Genomic DNA, 15,220 nt, shown 5'->3' on the forward strand with positions numbered 1-15,220 from the left:
AAACAAGTCCTACTCATGTTTCCCAGTTCTTTGAACTTCATTCCACTTGAATTCATCTCCTATTATTATTATTAATTCTGCTGCTGGTGTCCTGTTTAAGTCTCTCTCTGAATTCACAGCATAAGCTTATGCTGTTTTGGTAGTTATAATCTACTTGTTGAAGCAATCAGTTAGCACTAACTTCAGGATGGAAGATTTAGAAGGCTAAGAACTTTGGTAAGCAGATAGAAGCAAAGTAGCTCTGTTCATTAAATATTTTGCAATAACAGAATAGTTCTGTATAGGTGCAGCCCATGGGAAGCCACTGTCATTTGTGTGATAGCTACTGATCACTTCATCTGTATATAATGTACCTGAATATATAGTGCTATTACAATTATTTTTCTTGCATTTTAGTTGAGAAATTGAAAATTTGAAACAATTGTGGGCATTGATATTCAATCCATCCAATAACTCTGTGCTGCTGATTTTTCACTTATCTAGTATTAGTAGAGTTAGTTTACTTATTTATTTATTAATTAATTTATTTATTTATTACGTTGTTTAATGTTGATTAATTTAGCTATACAGATGGTTTATGACTTTAATCAGTATACCTGTAGGTCCTGGCTTGGTAGTCTGTTTGTCATAAACTACTATATGGTTCCTTATGCTTTACACAAATGAGTATTAGAAAAGCTGTGATTATAAATGCCAGGACACATGGGGTGGTTATGGTCACAAGAAATCTCAAAATAGAGTTCTTTCCAGTTTTCATAAGAGCTGTGAAGTTTACCATATTTCAGTTTTGTGAAAGCTTCATCTTAAGACAGAAGTACCAAGAGGTGTGAAGCTGGCCAGGACCAGTCAGTCTTCCTAGTGAAAGCAGTGAGTCAGCCCATCCTTCCCTGTGAGCTGGTGGCTACTAAATGTGTCCCTCACCTTAGCCTCAGACAGGAAGACCGATTTGCACTGTGAAGTGATGATGCCACCAAGGTCTGAAGGTCAAAATGGAAGGTTTGAATGTGTGACCAGACATGTGTGTCTCAACATAAAGGAACAGGTAGTTGTGGTTTCACAAACAAAAGCTTTTATAGCAAACAAGTCAGAGAAATAAATATATATTTGGGTGTGTATATGTGGGGTTTTTCCGCAAAAACAATAAATTTACAAGACAAAATTCAAGAAAGCAGAAACTTTCTTCAAGCTTCTAACATTTCTGTTTCATTAGTAGGTTGAAATGAATTTTGGTATTTCTGTTTTGTGTTGCACTTTGGTCAAAGAATCACAGTGGAATTGTCAGTCAATTTGGTCTGAAGTGGCTCTATTTTCTCATGCTATTTATGCTCATTAATAATTTACATTTTTCTAGAATTCAGAGCTTGGTTGTACAGAACTCAGAGGAAGCTGCTGCTTTTTTGGCTTTAAAGTTATTGACATCCTCTGTCTCTGTCCAAAACCAAAAAATTGCCCAATGTGTGGTCAGTTTTTGTTAGCTATTCTGTTTCTTCATCAAGTGAACTGGTAATCACCTCATCTCCTGTTAATGCTTTGGTCACAGTAATGAGCAAAACAGGTCTGGAGTTCTTGCTCACAGATTTTGCATGATGTTAGGGGAGGCCAACAGTATGTAGAAAGCACAAAGAAGCGTGTCCTGTACTTGCTTAGGCCCCACAGTAAAGATGACTTCCTCTCAGCAGAGATAAGGATGTAAAAAGAACCATTAGTGTTTCCATGTGCAGTGTGATACAACCCCCAACTCTCATCTAGGGTGACTGTGAATATTCAGGAGCAGCACTGGCTCACTGCTGAAGATCTCTCAGTTCCTCATTTTGGTTCAAGAACCATCCCTATTCTGTCTTCCAAACATCTGCACTCTTTGACAAGGTCAGGTAGAAAACCTAGCTCATCCTGTGGCTGAGAGAAGCTTCTGCATTCTAGAAAGCTCAAAAAAATAGTTATTTTTGAAATCTAAGATCTTCTCTCTATCTTCCTGATTGCAATTATTCCAACCCTAGGGATTATTTGACACATTTAATGACCATGTGGGGAATAAAAGGTTTGAAAATTCAGTGTTTTGCTCAAATTTATGTAGTAAGGAGAGATTGGAGTCATGGACTACAAATAATAATGTTTAATGTTGAATGCATGTTTACCATTCTATTGGCCAGTTTATGATTAAAAACTTTGTGAAACTTGGGCTCACACTTTAATCCAATCTCTTGTGAGGCCAGGCATGGCAATGTAGTGAGACCTGTCTTAAACAAAAAACAAGGAAAACATAAAACAAAACAAAAAGCTATTTGTGTATCTGTATATCTTGTTAAATCGTCACAGCAATCCCGGAGAGAAAGTGTGTTTCTGTTTTGCTGTGGTCAAAGACTTTGTGAATGATTTGACTTACCTGAAGTCACAGGAGCTTGTTGGTATTTCCACTCAAGTCTCTCTAGTTCCCAGATCCATATTTTGTGGCAAGCTAAAACGCAGGCTATATTTATTTAGTCTTAAGGTGTGTGTGTGTGTGTGTGTGTGTGTGTGTGTGTGTGTGTGTGTGTAGACAAAAGATAGAAGGATGCCCCAGGATGTGGGAGTGGAGAAAAAAGTAACTAACTAGAGGTATTATGGAAGCATCCACATTGCACCCAATGAACTTGTCTCACACTGTTGAGATGAAATAATGTCTGTGAACTGTTTCAAGATATATCTGGTATACAATAATAGTAGACTTGAGTAGTGACTCAGAGATATCAGGGTTTAAGAACCGTTTAATGAACCTGTTAGGTGTCTCCATTGGTAAATGCAGTGGCCACACAAGCCTGATGACCTCACCAAATTTGATCCATGGAACCCAAAGTGGAAGAAAAAAACTAATTCCCAAAGTTGTCCTCTTATCCCCACTTGCAAGCCATGGCATGCATTCAATCTCACACACACTCATTAGACACAATAATAATTAATTTAAATGTTTTTTATAAGTCTACAAAAGGAATAATGAAATAAATAAATAAATAGATAGATAGATAGATAGATAGATAGATAAATAAATAAATAAATAAATAAATAAATAAATAAATAAATAAAACCAGAAACTAGCCATGTAAGACAGAGGCAGGATAACCTAGTGGTGAGGATAGGAGCAAATTGTGAAACAGTTAGGAGGAAACACTGGAGGTGGGAGCTGAGAGAGTGGTGATTAATGGCTGGCTAGAAGTTAGTAAAGGAAGAGAGAAGCAGGAAGTTCACCTCTGCTATAGTCAAGTGGGATTAGGTTTGTCATTGTATTGTTAGTTCCTCTTCTGTTCTCCAGTCCCTTCCCCATTTCCCAACACCAGTGCTCCATTAACCCCTGTCATTTGATTTGAAGAACAATTTAAATGGGTTTCATCAAAAACAACCCATCAGGTTTGAAAAGATAGTTTCTTCATTTTGAGTGACCATGTTTCAGTGTGGAAGCATTTTCACAAACTTTTGTGGTTTTACAGAGCTGAAAAAGTTATAAATCAAGGAAAATAAAATGTATATTCATTTCATGAGTACATCAGAGAGTTGGTTACAGAAAGATGGGGGAAGCATTTTTGTAGGCCATGAGATGACATTTTTAGCTTCCAGTGGAAGTTAGTGGTCTGCTAAGTTAATAGATTTCACCAAGTTTTTATCTAATAGTTACAGAATGTTAATTCTGACACAGGTGTGCAAGGAATGGCTGTTAAGGGGGATAAAGTTATCACATAGCAAATTAATTAGCCTCTGAATCTACAGCGTTCCAACCTTTCCACTTCACTGCAGTTTTCAATCAGTGATTAGTAAATCACTCTTTGCTGACAAAGCTTCTTTGCAGGAATTCTCATGACAAATCCATGGGCAAAACTCTTGGAAGAAAAATTCACCTTGTCTCAGCTTCAAAACATAAGCAGTTGTGATTATTTTCCCATACAACTGGTAGACTATAAATGAACTAGAAAGTGTATGGTAATCAATATTAGAGTTCCTTAAATGTCTATCTCCTTTGATCACATGACTTCATGCATAAAATGTCTATGTTTTAAAGTATAGCCAATATAGTTTTTAAATTAACAACAAAATAGTGTAAATAGTTTAAATATTCAACAGTAAGGGATTATCTAATTATTTAATTTGTTCTGTATAGAAAAGATTAATAATTATATATCTTTAAAAATCTTATAGATCACTATTTATAAAATGAAAAAATGCTTACTATATATTAGAAAAGTTGAATTAGAAACATGGTGTTAAATTGGTGTGGTGGTATACAGCTAAACTCCCAACACTGAAGAGACTGAGTCAAGAGGACTCAGAGTTTGAGGCCAGTCTGGGCTACATAATAGGTATGATATAACAATTGCTATATCAAACAAAAGAAAAAAACACCAAAAAACTCAAAACAAAACAACCAAAAGTCTGAGTCTGTTACTCAGTGGTAGAGTATTTTCTGAACATGCACAATATCTTAGGTATTATATGCCATCACCATGAAAACATCAGCCATAAGACCACTCTGAATGGAAAGGCATCAACGACCACTGTAAACATTCTCTATGAATAAAAAGGTAGGAGAGCATACAGTAAGACTTTTAAAGTGGAAATATAAGTGCTTAAAAGCAATTCCTAAAACACATTTAGCTATAATAAACATAATTTAAAAATAGAAAGCAATTTTAATTTTTTTCAAATAGTAATTAATGCAAGAAAAACTTTCAATCAACCTACTACAAAATTAGGAGTGGAAGGATTTCAGTTATCTCCTTTTACTAGTGATTTTGAAAAGGATACTGGTTTTACTTTCTAGCAGATACATTTATCTTCTCGGTCTTCAAATATCCATTATGGAAATGATTTGCAGTATCTGACATGGTAGCTTGGTTCTTTCCTACCCGTCAGCATCAGCTTTCATCATGCAATTTCCTCTTTTTTTTTTTTTTTGGTCAAGAGGAGGGGCAGAAAATCATGAGCTTGAACATCACTCAGAGGCGATTCAGTTCTGCCTTTTCTCTTGGAGCCTTTGAGAGCATACAGAACAGAAAACACCAACTTGTCCCCCAATTGGGGATCAATTCCCTCAGCAATAATCATTTCGGGTCGAAACACAGGTAATAGCTGCTTTTATTGTTTTTCTATCACATGATTTTATGTTCTCTAGAGAATTTCAGATGGTGTGACCTGAGAGCAGGATAAATGGGGAAGGCTTGTTGGTTGTGTTAGATCTGGTTGACTCTGACAGCATGTGAAAACTGGAGTTCAGCACCGGTTTTCTTTCTGAGTGTTCTGTGACTTCTGCTGTGTGCTCAAAAATGAAGAAAAGGGTTCTATGGATTTCATTACCCTTTAACTGGATCAAATGTTTATATATTATCCATCTTGAAGAAGTCATAACAGGAGCCAGGTAAGGTGGCTCTATGTACTTGCTACACAAGCCGGACTGATCACCTGATTTTGATCCATGGGACCCTCATAAAGTGGAATGAGAGGACTCACTCGGAAAAGTTATCCTCTGAACACATGGACCATAGCTCAAGTACCCTCACCGTCAACAGCAATAATAATAAGTAATGATTTTGAAAAAGAATTCTGTAACAGAAAGATTCCTCTTTCTCAAGAAATAAGACAAAATATAAGTAATTTCAGAAAACTTCATGAATTAAAAAAAATAGAGGATGCTGTCACATGTGAAGCTTGTTTTCCATACTATCCATATTATCTGCTGGCTGTCATCTCAGTTACTAATGTCAGGGATAAGGTAAGTTACAAATATTTACTATTCAGTAATACATTGATATCTATTATCAGATTGGATCCCTTATGGGCATTAACTGGTGATTGCTGCATAGTGACAGAATTTATTTTCATATAGGTGTCTCTTGCAACATCATATACTAGAATATAATATGTGAAATAATCATGTACATGGAATGATTTGAAATTAAACCTTCAGGTTATATCCTGCTATGCCCCTCTCTATTGCTCTCACACCTCACCCCTGCAATACCCTTTCTACTTTCCTGGTTGCTGCAATTACTCCAGGTTCTGTAGCATGTCTGAGGACTTGGAGTCAGGAGCCTCAGATGTGAGACAACATGAAATATTTGTCTTTTGGGGTCTAGGTTACCCCACTCAGTAGGATATTCTCTAGTTTCATGCGTTTATCAGGCTTGTCTCTGGAGAATAATGTGTAGGATGTGACTAAGTGGAGAGGTTGGACATCTCAGGAGAGATATTTTTGTATTTTCAGCCCAAAATGTTAATCAGCAGCAGTATTAAATTTCATATATTGTTTCAAGGCTTTGTCTAGGAAACTCTGATAGTCATGCATGATTGAAAAGACTATAAGAACATTTTTGCATTCATGTATTTATCAAAACATGTAAATAATTATAAAAAAATTTTATTTATTCAGAAAGCTTTGATTTTTTGTTATTTCAATGGATAGTTTAAAAGTATTTCAATGGTTTGTGGTAGTACCAGTTTTGGCTAACATTTTATGTATGTGTTCTGTCAATATTACATTGACTTATTAGTAAATTTTTAATCCTTTCTGTATCTCCTAATAATAAGTTCTGAGGCCATTAGATGTATAAATGAAAGAAATCTTCAAAGACTTCTCACCTCTAGTAGAAAACAGGGTCAGTCCATGTGATTTAGGGTGTTTGGATCATGAGGGGAATGAATCAGACTTCAACCCTTTCCCACCCCATTGCAGCACTGTATTCTGGTACCTTCTTAGAGGTGGACATTTTGACTTTTTCTTTAGAAATCACTCAAGGGCAGATTTTAACACAGACCATACTTCACTTACTCCCAAGATGGGTGATGAGGAGATTACTTACACAACAGTGAGATTCCATAAGTCTTCAGACTTACAGAATCGAGGAAGGGCTGATGAGACACAAGGGCCCAGAGAAGCTGGCCACAGAGGTAAGTGTTTAAACATCTAAATTCACCTATTTTTGGTGCATCATAAACTTCTAATTTTGAAAACAATATCCTACAGGCTGCCATTAGAAACAGTATCTCTACTTTTGAGGGTTTTTTTTATTTTTAAGACATTGTTTCTCCTTCTAATAGCCTTGGCTGTCCCAGAACTCCCTTTGTAGAATAGGCTGGCCTTAAACTCAAAGTGATTCTCCTGCCTCTGTCTCCCAAGTGCTTGGATGTACCATCATGCCTGGCTAAAATCTGTTTCATTTTATTTTCTTGGGTTGGTTTCAAATCAAGGTTTTCTGTGTAGCTTTGGCTGTCCTGAAACATACTCTGTAGAACAGGCTGGCTTCAAACTCAGAGATCTCCTGCCTTTGCCTGCCTAGTATGGTGATTAAAGGTGTGTGCCATCACCACTCAGCAATAATCCTATTTCTAGGTGTTAGCTAGAAACAAACAAACAAACAAAAAGCCAGATGGGCAGAGTAGAATGATGGGAGCCTGTAAGAAAAAAATAATAGAGACTGGAGAAGGGAGAAGTGAATATATTCTGTCAAATTTGAGAAACAATTAAGGGTTTTTGTTTGTTTGTTTGTTTTTGTTTGTTTGTTTTTGTTTTTGTTTTTTTTAGTTTCATCAAGAAGAATTCTGAATCTTTTAAAAGTAACACACTAAAATCTGTAGAAACACCAAGTGTGTTTAGAGAAATAAAATCTTAAGGAAATGAAAAGTATTTATTATAAACAAAACATTTATTCTAACAGAAGGTGTTTTTATTTTCTTAAGTATTTCTCAACATCTAGTGCATGAAAGCTGCAAGAGTCATCTATCAGATGACAGAGTCTTTTCCTGGGAAGAAGCTGTAGAGGAAGAGAGGGGATGACAGATGGTAGTGGGGATGGGGGTCAATAAACCACATTATGCTTTTGCAGAATAATTAAGTTTACTAATGAAAACTTTCTATTCTTTTTCTGCTCACTCTTCATATAATGTCACAAATGAACCCTAAACTTTAACTTCTTTGACATACTGAAAATCGGAGGCTTGAGTTTTAAATTCCCAACACCTCAGAAACATAAAGATGTTTTGTATTATCTAGAGAAAAATAGAACTTATGTAAAAAAAAAAAAAAAAGCAAGAGTTGACTTCTAAGCTCCTTTAAGGATGGCCCTCTATACAAGACAGCTCCAGAACTGCCATGGTACCCTACAGTTCTCAAGAACATCCATCCCTCTTCCCTTCTTCCTCATCCTCAGTTATATGTCCTTGGTGGACTGCACGCTCCAGTTTGGGATTGGCTACCTGGACTGTGTCTGTGCCTCCAGTGCTTTCTGAAGGATGCACTTTTGATCCTGTAGAACTGGGTGAGGGGCATGTACCTGTCATAAGGCTATTTCCAGACTGAGTTGGGAGGATTAAAAATACAAGACCAAAGGTGAAAAACGTTTGATAACCTGTGAAACTTCGCACATGTAAGATTTCTAAAATGGGTGTAATACAATTTTGAAAGCAATCTTCATTAAGTTTGTATGATGGAGTTCTGTAAAATTTTAGAGACTAATATCCCATCATCTCCATGCTACACAAAATTATAATTATTATTTGGACTTGCTTTTTTTTTTTTTTTTTTTGGTTTTTCAAGACAGGGTTTCTCTGTGTAGCTTTTCATCTTTCCTGGAACTCGCTTGGTAGCCCAGGCTGACCTTGAACTCACAAAGATCCGCCTGGCTCTGCCTTCTGAGTGCTGGGATTAAAGGCGTGTGCCATCACTGCCCGGCGGACTTGCTTTTTTAATGGTGATTATTTTCTTAATTTAAGAATCTTCAGTCCCTTGGCACTTCATTGTGATACCTCTTGGAATCCTTTGTTCCATTCTGCTGGTGATAGTTGCAGTGTTGGTGACATACAGTGAGTAACAGTAAACGTCTTCTTTGCCTTTCTGCTAAATAATATCTTCAGTCACTTATTATGCCGTTAACACACTCTGCCCATTGTCCTGCCTATATTCAGGGGATGTGCCACATAGCATTGGACTTAGACTATATATATATACTTTCGAGAGCCAAAGTTTCTCTGTGTAGTTTTAGTGTCTGTCCTGGATCTTGCTGTGAAGACCAGGCTGGCCTGGAACTCACAGATATCTGCCTGGTTCTGCCTCCTGAGTGTTGGAATCAAAGGTTTGAGTCACCACTGCCCATTTCTTAGGAAGTTTTTAATCCTGGCACACTACAGTGTCCCTTTCTCTTACAAACCTATTTCATTAACTTTGGGGCTGTTGAGAGCTTTTGTACTTTCTCATTCATGGTCATGTTCATTCTGAGAACTTGGTGATAGTCTGCCTTCTGAGCTGAAGAGACTGGGAATCTTAGGTGAACAATATGTGAGAAACAGCTGTGCAAAAGAAATGATGACCTTCTTTTCATTTTCCTCAGTCTATAATGAGGACATGGCTGTGTAAAAAGACTAGATATGTACAGAGACCTTAACACTTCAGCCTTATCAGATTCCTTTACATCTTTAGAAGAAATCACTCCCAGGATGTGCTAAAATATACCTATGTATCAGGATATTATGCTTTCCATCTGGTCTTTTGAGAATTGTGCCATTTCTTTATGTTCCTTAACTCACATTTTCAGTGGATGTTAAAGTTGACTGAATTCTTTAGTTAGATATTTATTTGTAAGTTTTATGCTGAGAAAAATCAAAGAAATTGGAAGGCAATGTGCTTCCACCATAATTTAATTCTGCTTTATCATTTACTTTATATGGAAGTTTCTGGTAGAGGGAAATTAATGTTTCCATTTCTTTAATGAATTAATTGAGGTGTTATTTTCTAAATGTCAAAATAGCAATTGAAGTAATAATATATATTGTCAACTAGGGGGCTTTTCTTATATCTTAAATTTTAATATTTAGTATTTGTAACCATTTTTGAGTTTTATCTTTTGTTAATTTTAGTTTTCCAATATAGTCAAGAAAACCATGAACTACAGAAAAATCTAAACAACCCCAATCAAAGGAATATCACCATGCAAAATAACAACTGCTTAAATGAAACTTTGAGAAATAAGTCTACAGGGTGTGATGACTTCAATCAGAAGGAACCAGACACTCTCAATAGAAAACAGAACAGATGCTGTGGGAAAACTAAGGTTGTTTTTGATTGTGTGCAGCACACAGGTAAGGAGGGAATATTGAATAAAGAATTGCATTATTCTGTATTGATTCTTCTCCAGAAGATCTGAAGTCCAGTTAGCAACTAATAATGCTGGTGATCCCTGAGCTAATGGGTGGGGTTTCCTTGTCTCATGAAGGGGCCTAAAACCCTGGAAATCCCTGTTTTGATTAGGAAAATATAAGTTTCTAGAACTCAGTGGCCTACCTGTCTCCCACGGCTTCCAAGGGATGGAAGCTCAGTCAGCACAGCTGAGAATTCAGGTCGTTTTCATGAGAGGTCAAATCTGAGTCCCCATTTCTTTTGTTGACAGAATGTGGAAGTTTCCAGTAAGAGAGTATTTACCAAATTCTTAGGGTGAAATGAACTTAAAGTATTTATATGGATGCAGTCATAAAAATAATTGTGTTTGGCTGTGTGTGTGTGTGTGTGTGTGTGTGTGTGTGTGTGTGTGTGTATGTGTGTATGTTTTCCTTCTGCCTTGGTATCAGAGATCTGGCCTGTGTGTGACCATAGTGAAGCTCACTGCAGCACACATGGGAACTTCACCATGGTTCCCACACTGGTGTATCTCTGTCACTGAATGACACAGAGATGAAATATCAATCGTTACAAGGAACCTTTCTTTCCTTGCATCGTGACTGGTTAACATTAATTGACACAGTTTATCACTCATTATTAAGTATTTTTTTTCAAAAGTTAATGTACACAAAGAACTCTTAAGTATGATCTCACTGTGCATAATAGCAGGGGTTGATGATCTTTATTATTCAAGGGCTAATAATAGCTTTAAAACTGGTAAATTTTAGAATGTGTGACAGAGAAAAAGAGGAAGTCCCCAAATAGTCATTGAGGCATTTCAGACTCATCAAAAATGTTTTATATTATTATTTTATAATAACATAACTACCATCTCTAAGTGGCAGCATGAATCTACAATGCTTGTGATTAAAACACTGAGACAGAAAGATTGCAAATTTGAGGACAGTCTAGGTGTCCAGCAAATTCTAAGCAAGATTGAACTACAGAGTGTTGATACCTCTTCTCAGAAAAACAAGGGTTTGACATAAAGGTTTATTAATAAAGAATGGGGGTCCCTAGCACAGACCAAATAAATAAATTATCGAGAGGTTGTAGCTATGTAAACTACACAGGTTTTAAAGTATTCAGATTTAATACTTTGGGCATGTGGGTGTACCCTTGAAGGCAGGAGAACAGGAAATCATCATCAAAAGCTTCCTTGTTTGTCTCTTATTTCTATTAAGGTAAGTGCATCTAACATAGACCAGAGCACAGCTGTATGTGTACAGTAGCATGTGGGCCACTGTGGGCACAGTGCATCACTGCAGACCTAGCATTGCATCATCCATGTAACAGCCTCTGAGCAGCAAGTGCTCATTTCCCCTCCCTCTAGCCCCTGGGATCTTACAAACCTCTGCTTCTTAGAACTGGGCTGTGCTGTAAACCTCATCTGAGTGAAATAAAAATATATGGTCCTGGCCCTAGTTTGTCACACTTTGCATTCTGTCTTCAAGTTCATCCATGCTTCTCTGAAACACTTTCTTGTAGACTTCTGAGAAAGGGAAGTTATTGCAAAGGCCTGCTGTCTCATTAGTAATGAATCGGCTCATAACAGGACACTTAGTCCTGACACTAAGTGAGCAGCAGTCAGGAGTCACCTGAGAGACTCTTACTACACAGTTGGTCGGTTAGATGTGAAAATGGTTTCATTCTATAGCCCAGCCTGCCTTGGAACTCACCATATATAATCAAGGCCTGCCTGGAATTCACTGCTTAACATAGACTGACCTCAAACTAGAGGTGAACCTCATGCCTCAGCCTATGGAGTGCTGTGTTTGTAGGCAGGCATAAGTCATCGTGCCCACTTGGATTTCTTCCCTGTCAAGGATAAATAGTATTCCTTTGTGTGTATATGATACATTTTCTCTATTGATTCATCCATAATGAACACTTAAATTTTATCCATATCTCTATTATGAACAGTGCTGTATAGAACATGGGTGTGCAGGGGTCTCAGCATTCTAGTGTCTCAATTTTTGAGAGCTGTGAGGTTTTACTTAGTTATAGATTTGTAATAAATACATTCTTCTGTAGGACAAATCTTAATAGGTCTTATAATAGAAACCCGGAGACATATATTAAGGTAAATGTTGAAAGATCAGAGGAAACAAGCCACAGCCACTTCTCACCTCACCAACTCCTCAGCCAAAAAGGGAAGATCCTGTCTCCATGAATCCTCAGACTGAATGCCCCTGAGTCTTATCTCCACTTGCCTTATATTCTTTTCTCTGCCCAGCCATATCTCTCCCTGTCTCAACCTTCCTAGTGCTGGGATTAAGGGTGTGTGGCTCCCAGGTACTGGGATTAAGGGTGTGAGCCATCACTGCCTGACTCTGTTTCTCTTTTAGACTGGATTAATGTCATGTAGTCCAAGGTGGCCTTGAAGTCACAGAGATCCATCTGCCTCTGCCTATAGTGCTAGGATTAAAGGTGTATGCCACCACTGCCTGGCATCTATGGCTAACTCTATGACTAGCTCTGCCCTAGATCTTCAGTCAAGCATATACAAAATATCACCACAGTCCTATTAACAGAATACCAGAAAATAAGAATTTTCACCATTTCCTTCTCTGTTGTAGGGAAACCTGTTGAAGGACACTTGTTCTGCTGTGGCATAAAATGTTATTATTTCATCATGGACAATAAACCCTGGAGTGGATGTAAACACACCTGCCAGGACTGCAGCTTATCCCTTTTGAAGATAGATGATGATGATGAACGGGTACCATAGACTCTTACAGGCTTCTTTATTCTTAGACTCCTTCTCGAACCCTTGATAGTGAAATATTGAGCCCAGATATTTAAAAGAAAAAAAAAGAGTCCTTCAGCAGTTGTATGTGATTTTCCTGTAATTCGAGCAAAAATCATACAGTAAGAGTTTTCCAGTCCATCCTTCCTACTTCCTATTTAGTGTCAGGACACAGGGTGTTATGAGGAGACTCATTACTAAGGAGACAGTCCTGTCTTTGCAGTCTCCTCCCTTTGCCAGGAATCTGCAAACTAATCTTGCAGAGAAGCATGTTTTCCCTGAATAAGTTTAGCCCTTTGGTATAACACATGTTGTGACTGACAGTTATTTATCTCCATAGAGTGCAACCTACACCCAGAGAGACCATGGTCCAGAGTTTGCTCTTTGCAATCCAGAAGTGAGACTGCCTGAGATGGGTAACTGGATGACAATAGAGAAAGTAACTGAGTTCTGGGCCAATCTGCAAAATGGAAATTATATGACAACCAGAAATTAAACAGTTTTTCCTGTTAGTTGATTTTCACTGAATCTGCCCATAATATTAACTTCCTAGTATTCTTAAATTTCATAAAAAGATCTATCTTTGGAAATGAACATTTAAAGGAAAACAAGTGGCCAGGATCCTGACATTAACTGTTTACTTTTGTTACTAAAAAAGTTTCTTCAAATACATAGAGGGTATTTTTCTAGAGAAATGGTTGAATAATCAGCTTGAAAACTTTGTCATTTAGAATATGATGCACAATTTCTTCACCAATTTAATACATGTCTGAATAATTACAGCATAAAATCAATTTTAATGTCAAATAATAATATAATTTTTCATTTGATACAGTAAACATGGGTAAATTTAAACTTATATCATAAAATATATTCAGTAATTTTATTAGGTGTCATTCCACTCATGTGCCACATGTAAGACACACTATTTACTTCCAAGTATCTCACACTTCCTCAAGTTCTGTCACTTTGAGATCTAAGTAACAGCATGGCTTCATTGCTGGAACATGGAGGACAGTGCACAGCTTTTCACAGAGGACTTGGACTTTTCATCTGGATTAATTAGTTTTTTTAGACAGGGGGTTCACTTAAGTTGAACACTTCCCACATGCTTCTGTGGTCATCTAAAATGTGTATTTGAATAATTTAATAAAGTGTTGGGCTTACTTAAGGAGACAGGGTCTGAAGCTGGGAGACTGTGAATTCAATGTCAGCCTTTGGCTACACAGTGATACTTTCTCTGAGAAACACGGTCACAAATCATTTCATGAATCCAGTATCTCTAGACACCTGAAGTTTTCATTTTATATAACTTATGTAACTATCATTGGTTTTTACATAAATGAACTACTACTGGGAAATCACTTTAAAAATGAACTTGGAGGGACTGAAGTGCTGGAGGACAGGACAGCAGAAAAATGATATAAGAATAGCTGGGACCTGTTATCCTGTCCTTTTCTTACCAGGCAGACATTTTATCAAAATATGTGTTATTTCCCTTACAGAAGTTCTTACAGTCCCAGGTTACTGAAAACAGACACTGGATTGGATTAAAATATAATGGAAGCAAAAAGGAATGGCAATGGACTGGCGATGGCCCATCTAAAGTGTGAGTTTCCTGAGCCCTCACACTCTAACACTGATGCACAGTTGGGAGGATGGCTTGCAAAGGCTTTTCTCTCATTTCACATGGCTTTCCTCATTTTCTATGGAGTTCACAGGTCAGGACAAGATGCATCACACAGTGTTTGAGCAAGTGTTAGGCAGGGAAGAGGAATGTTTTAGAAACTGACTGCTAGTGACGTAATACTGAACATAACTCAGGGTTGTGTGTTCTAAGATGCAGAGGGCACAAAAAACCAAAGATTAGGATCATGTGAAATAACTTGATCATCGTGAATAATATTATGAGTGTATCTTAAACATACACTTGACTTGTTTCTGTAGTTAGCTTATATAATTATTAATTTATAAATATAAAAACACAATATATATGCAAAACATATCTACTTTTCATTTCAAGGTTGCTGTAGTCTATAAGCTCTAAGTTCGTTCTGATAGAAAACTCTTCATTGATTTTCTTTACTAATACCATTTCTTAAAAATCTCATACATATACAGAATGAAATATGATCATATCATCCACAACTTGTCCTCTCAACCTTCCCCTGACTGTACCTAAGGTGTTCCCATCTAACTCATGTTTTCTTACTTGATGCTGTCCACTGGTGGATGTTTGCAGGCTATCCGCTGGAGCAAGGACACCTCCCAGTGGCCACAACCTTAATAAAGAATGTGTCTCC

The 15,220-nt window shown here is 37.1% G+C and overlaps 1 protein-coding gene across 1 annotated transcript; it reads left to right on the forward strand.

Moving 5' to 3' along the window:
• Nucleotides 1-6,797: 6,797 nt before the first annotated feature.
• On the forward strand, nucleotides 6,798-14,530 carry LOC131906525 (killer cell lectin-like receptor 2). Its single transcript, XM_059257141.1, has 5 exons — nucleotides 6,798-6,909; nucleotides 8,731-8,820; nucleotides 9,871-10,092; nucleotides 12,748-12,890; nucleotides 14,423-14,530. Exons 1-5 carry the CDS (start codon nucleotides 6,798-6,800, stop codon nucleotides 14,528-14,530), a joined length of 675 nt encoding a protein of 224 aa, XP_059113124.1.
• Nucleotides 14,531-15,220: the final 690 nt, after the last annotated feature.

Source organism: Peromyscus eremicus, chromosome 3 (genome assembly GCF_949786415.1).
Source record: "Peromyscus eremicus chromosome 3, PerEre_H2_v1, whole genome shotgun sequence".
Lineage (NCBI taxonomy): Eukaryota > Metazoa > Chordata > Mammalia > Rodentia > Cricetidae > Peromyscus > Peromyscus eremicus.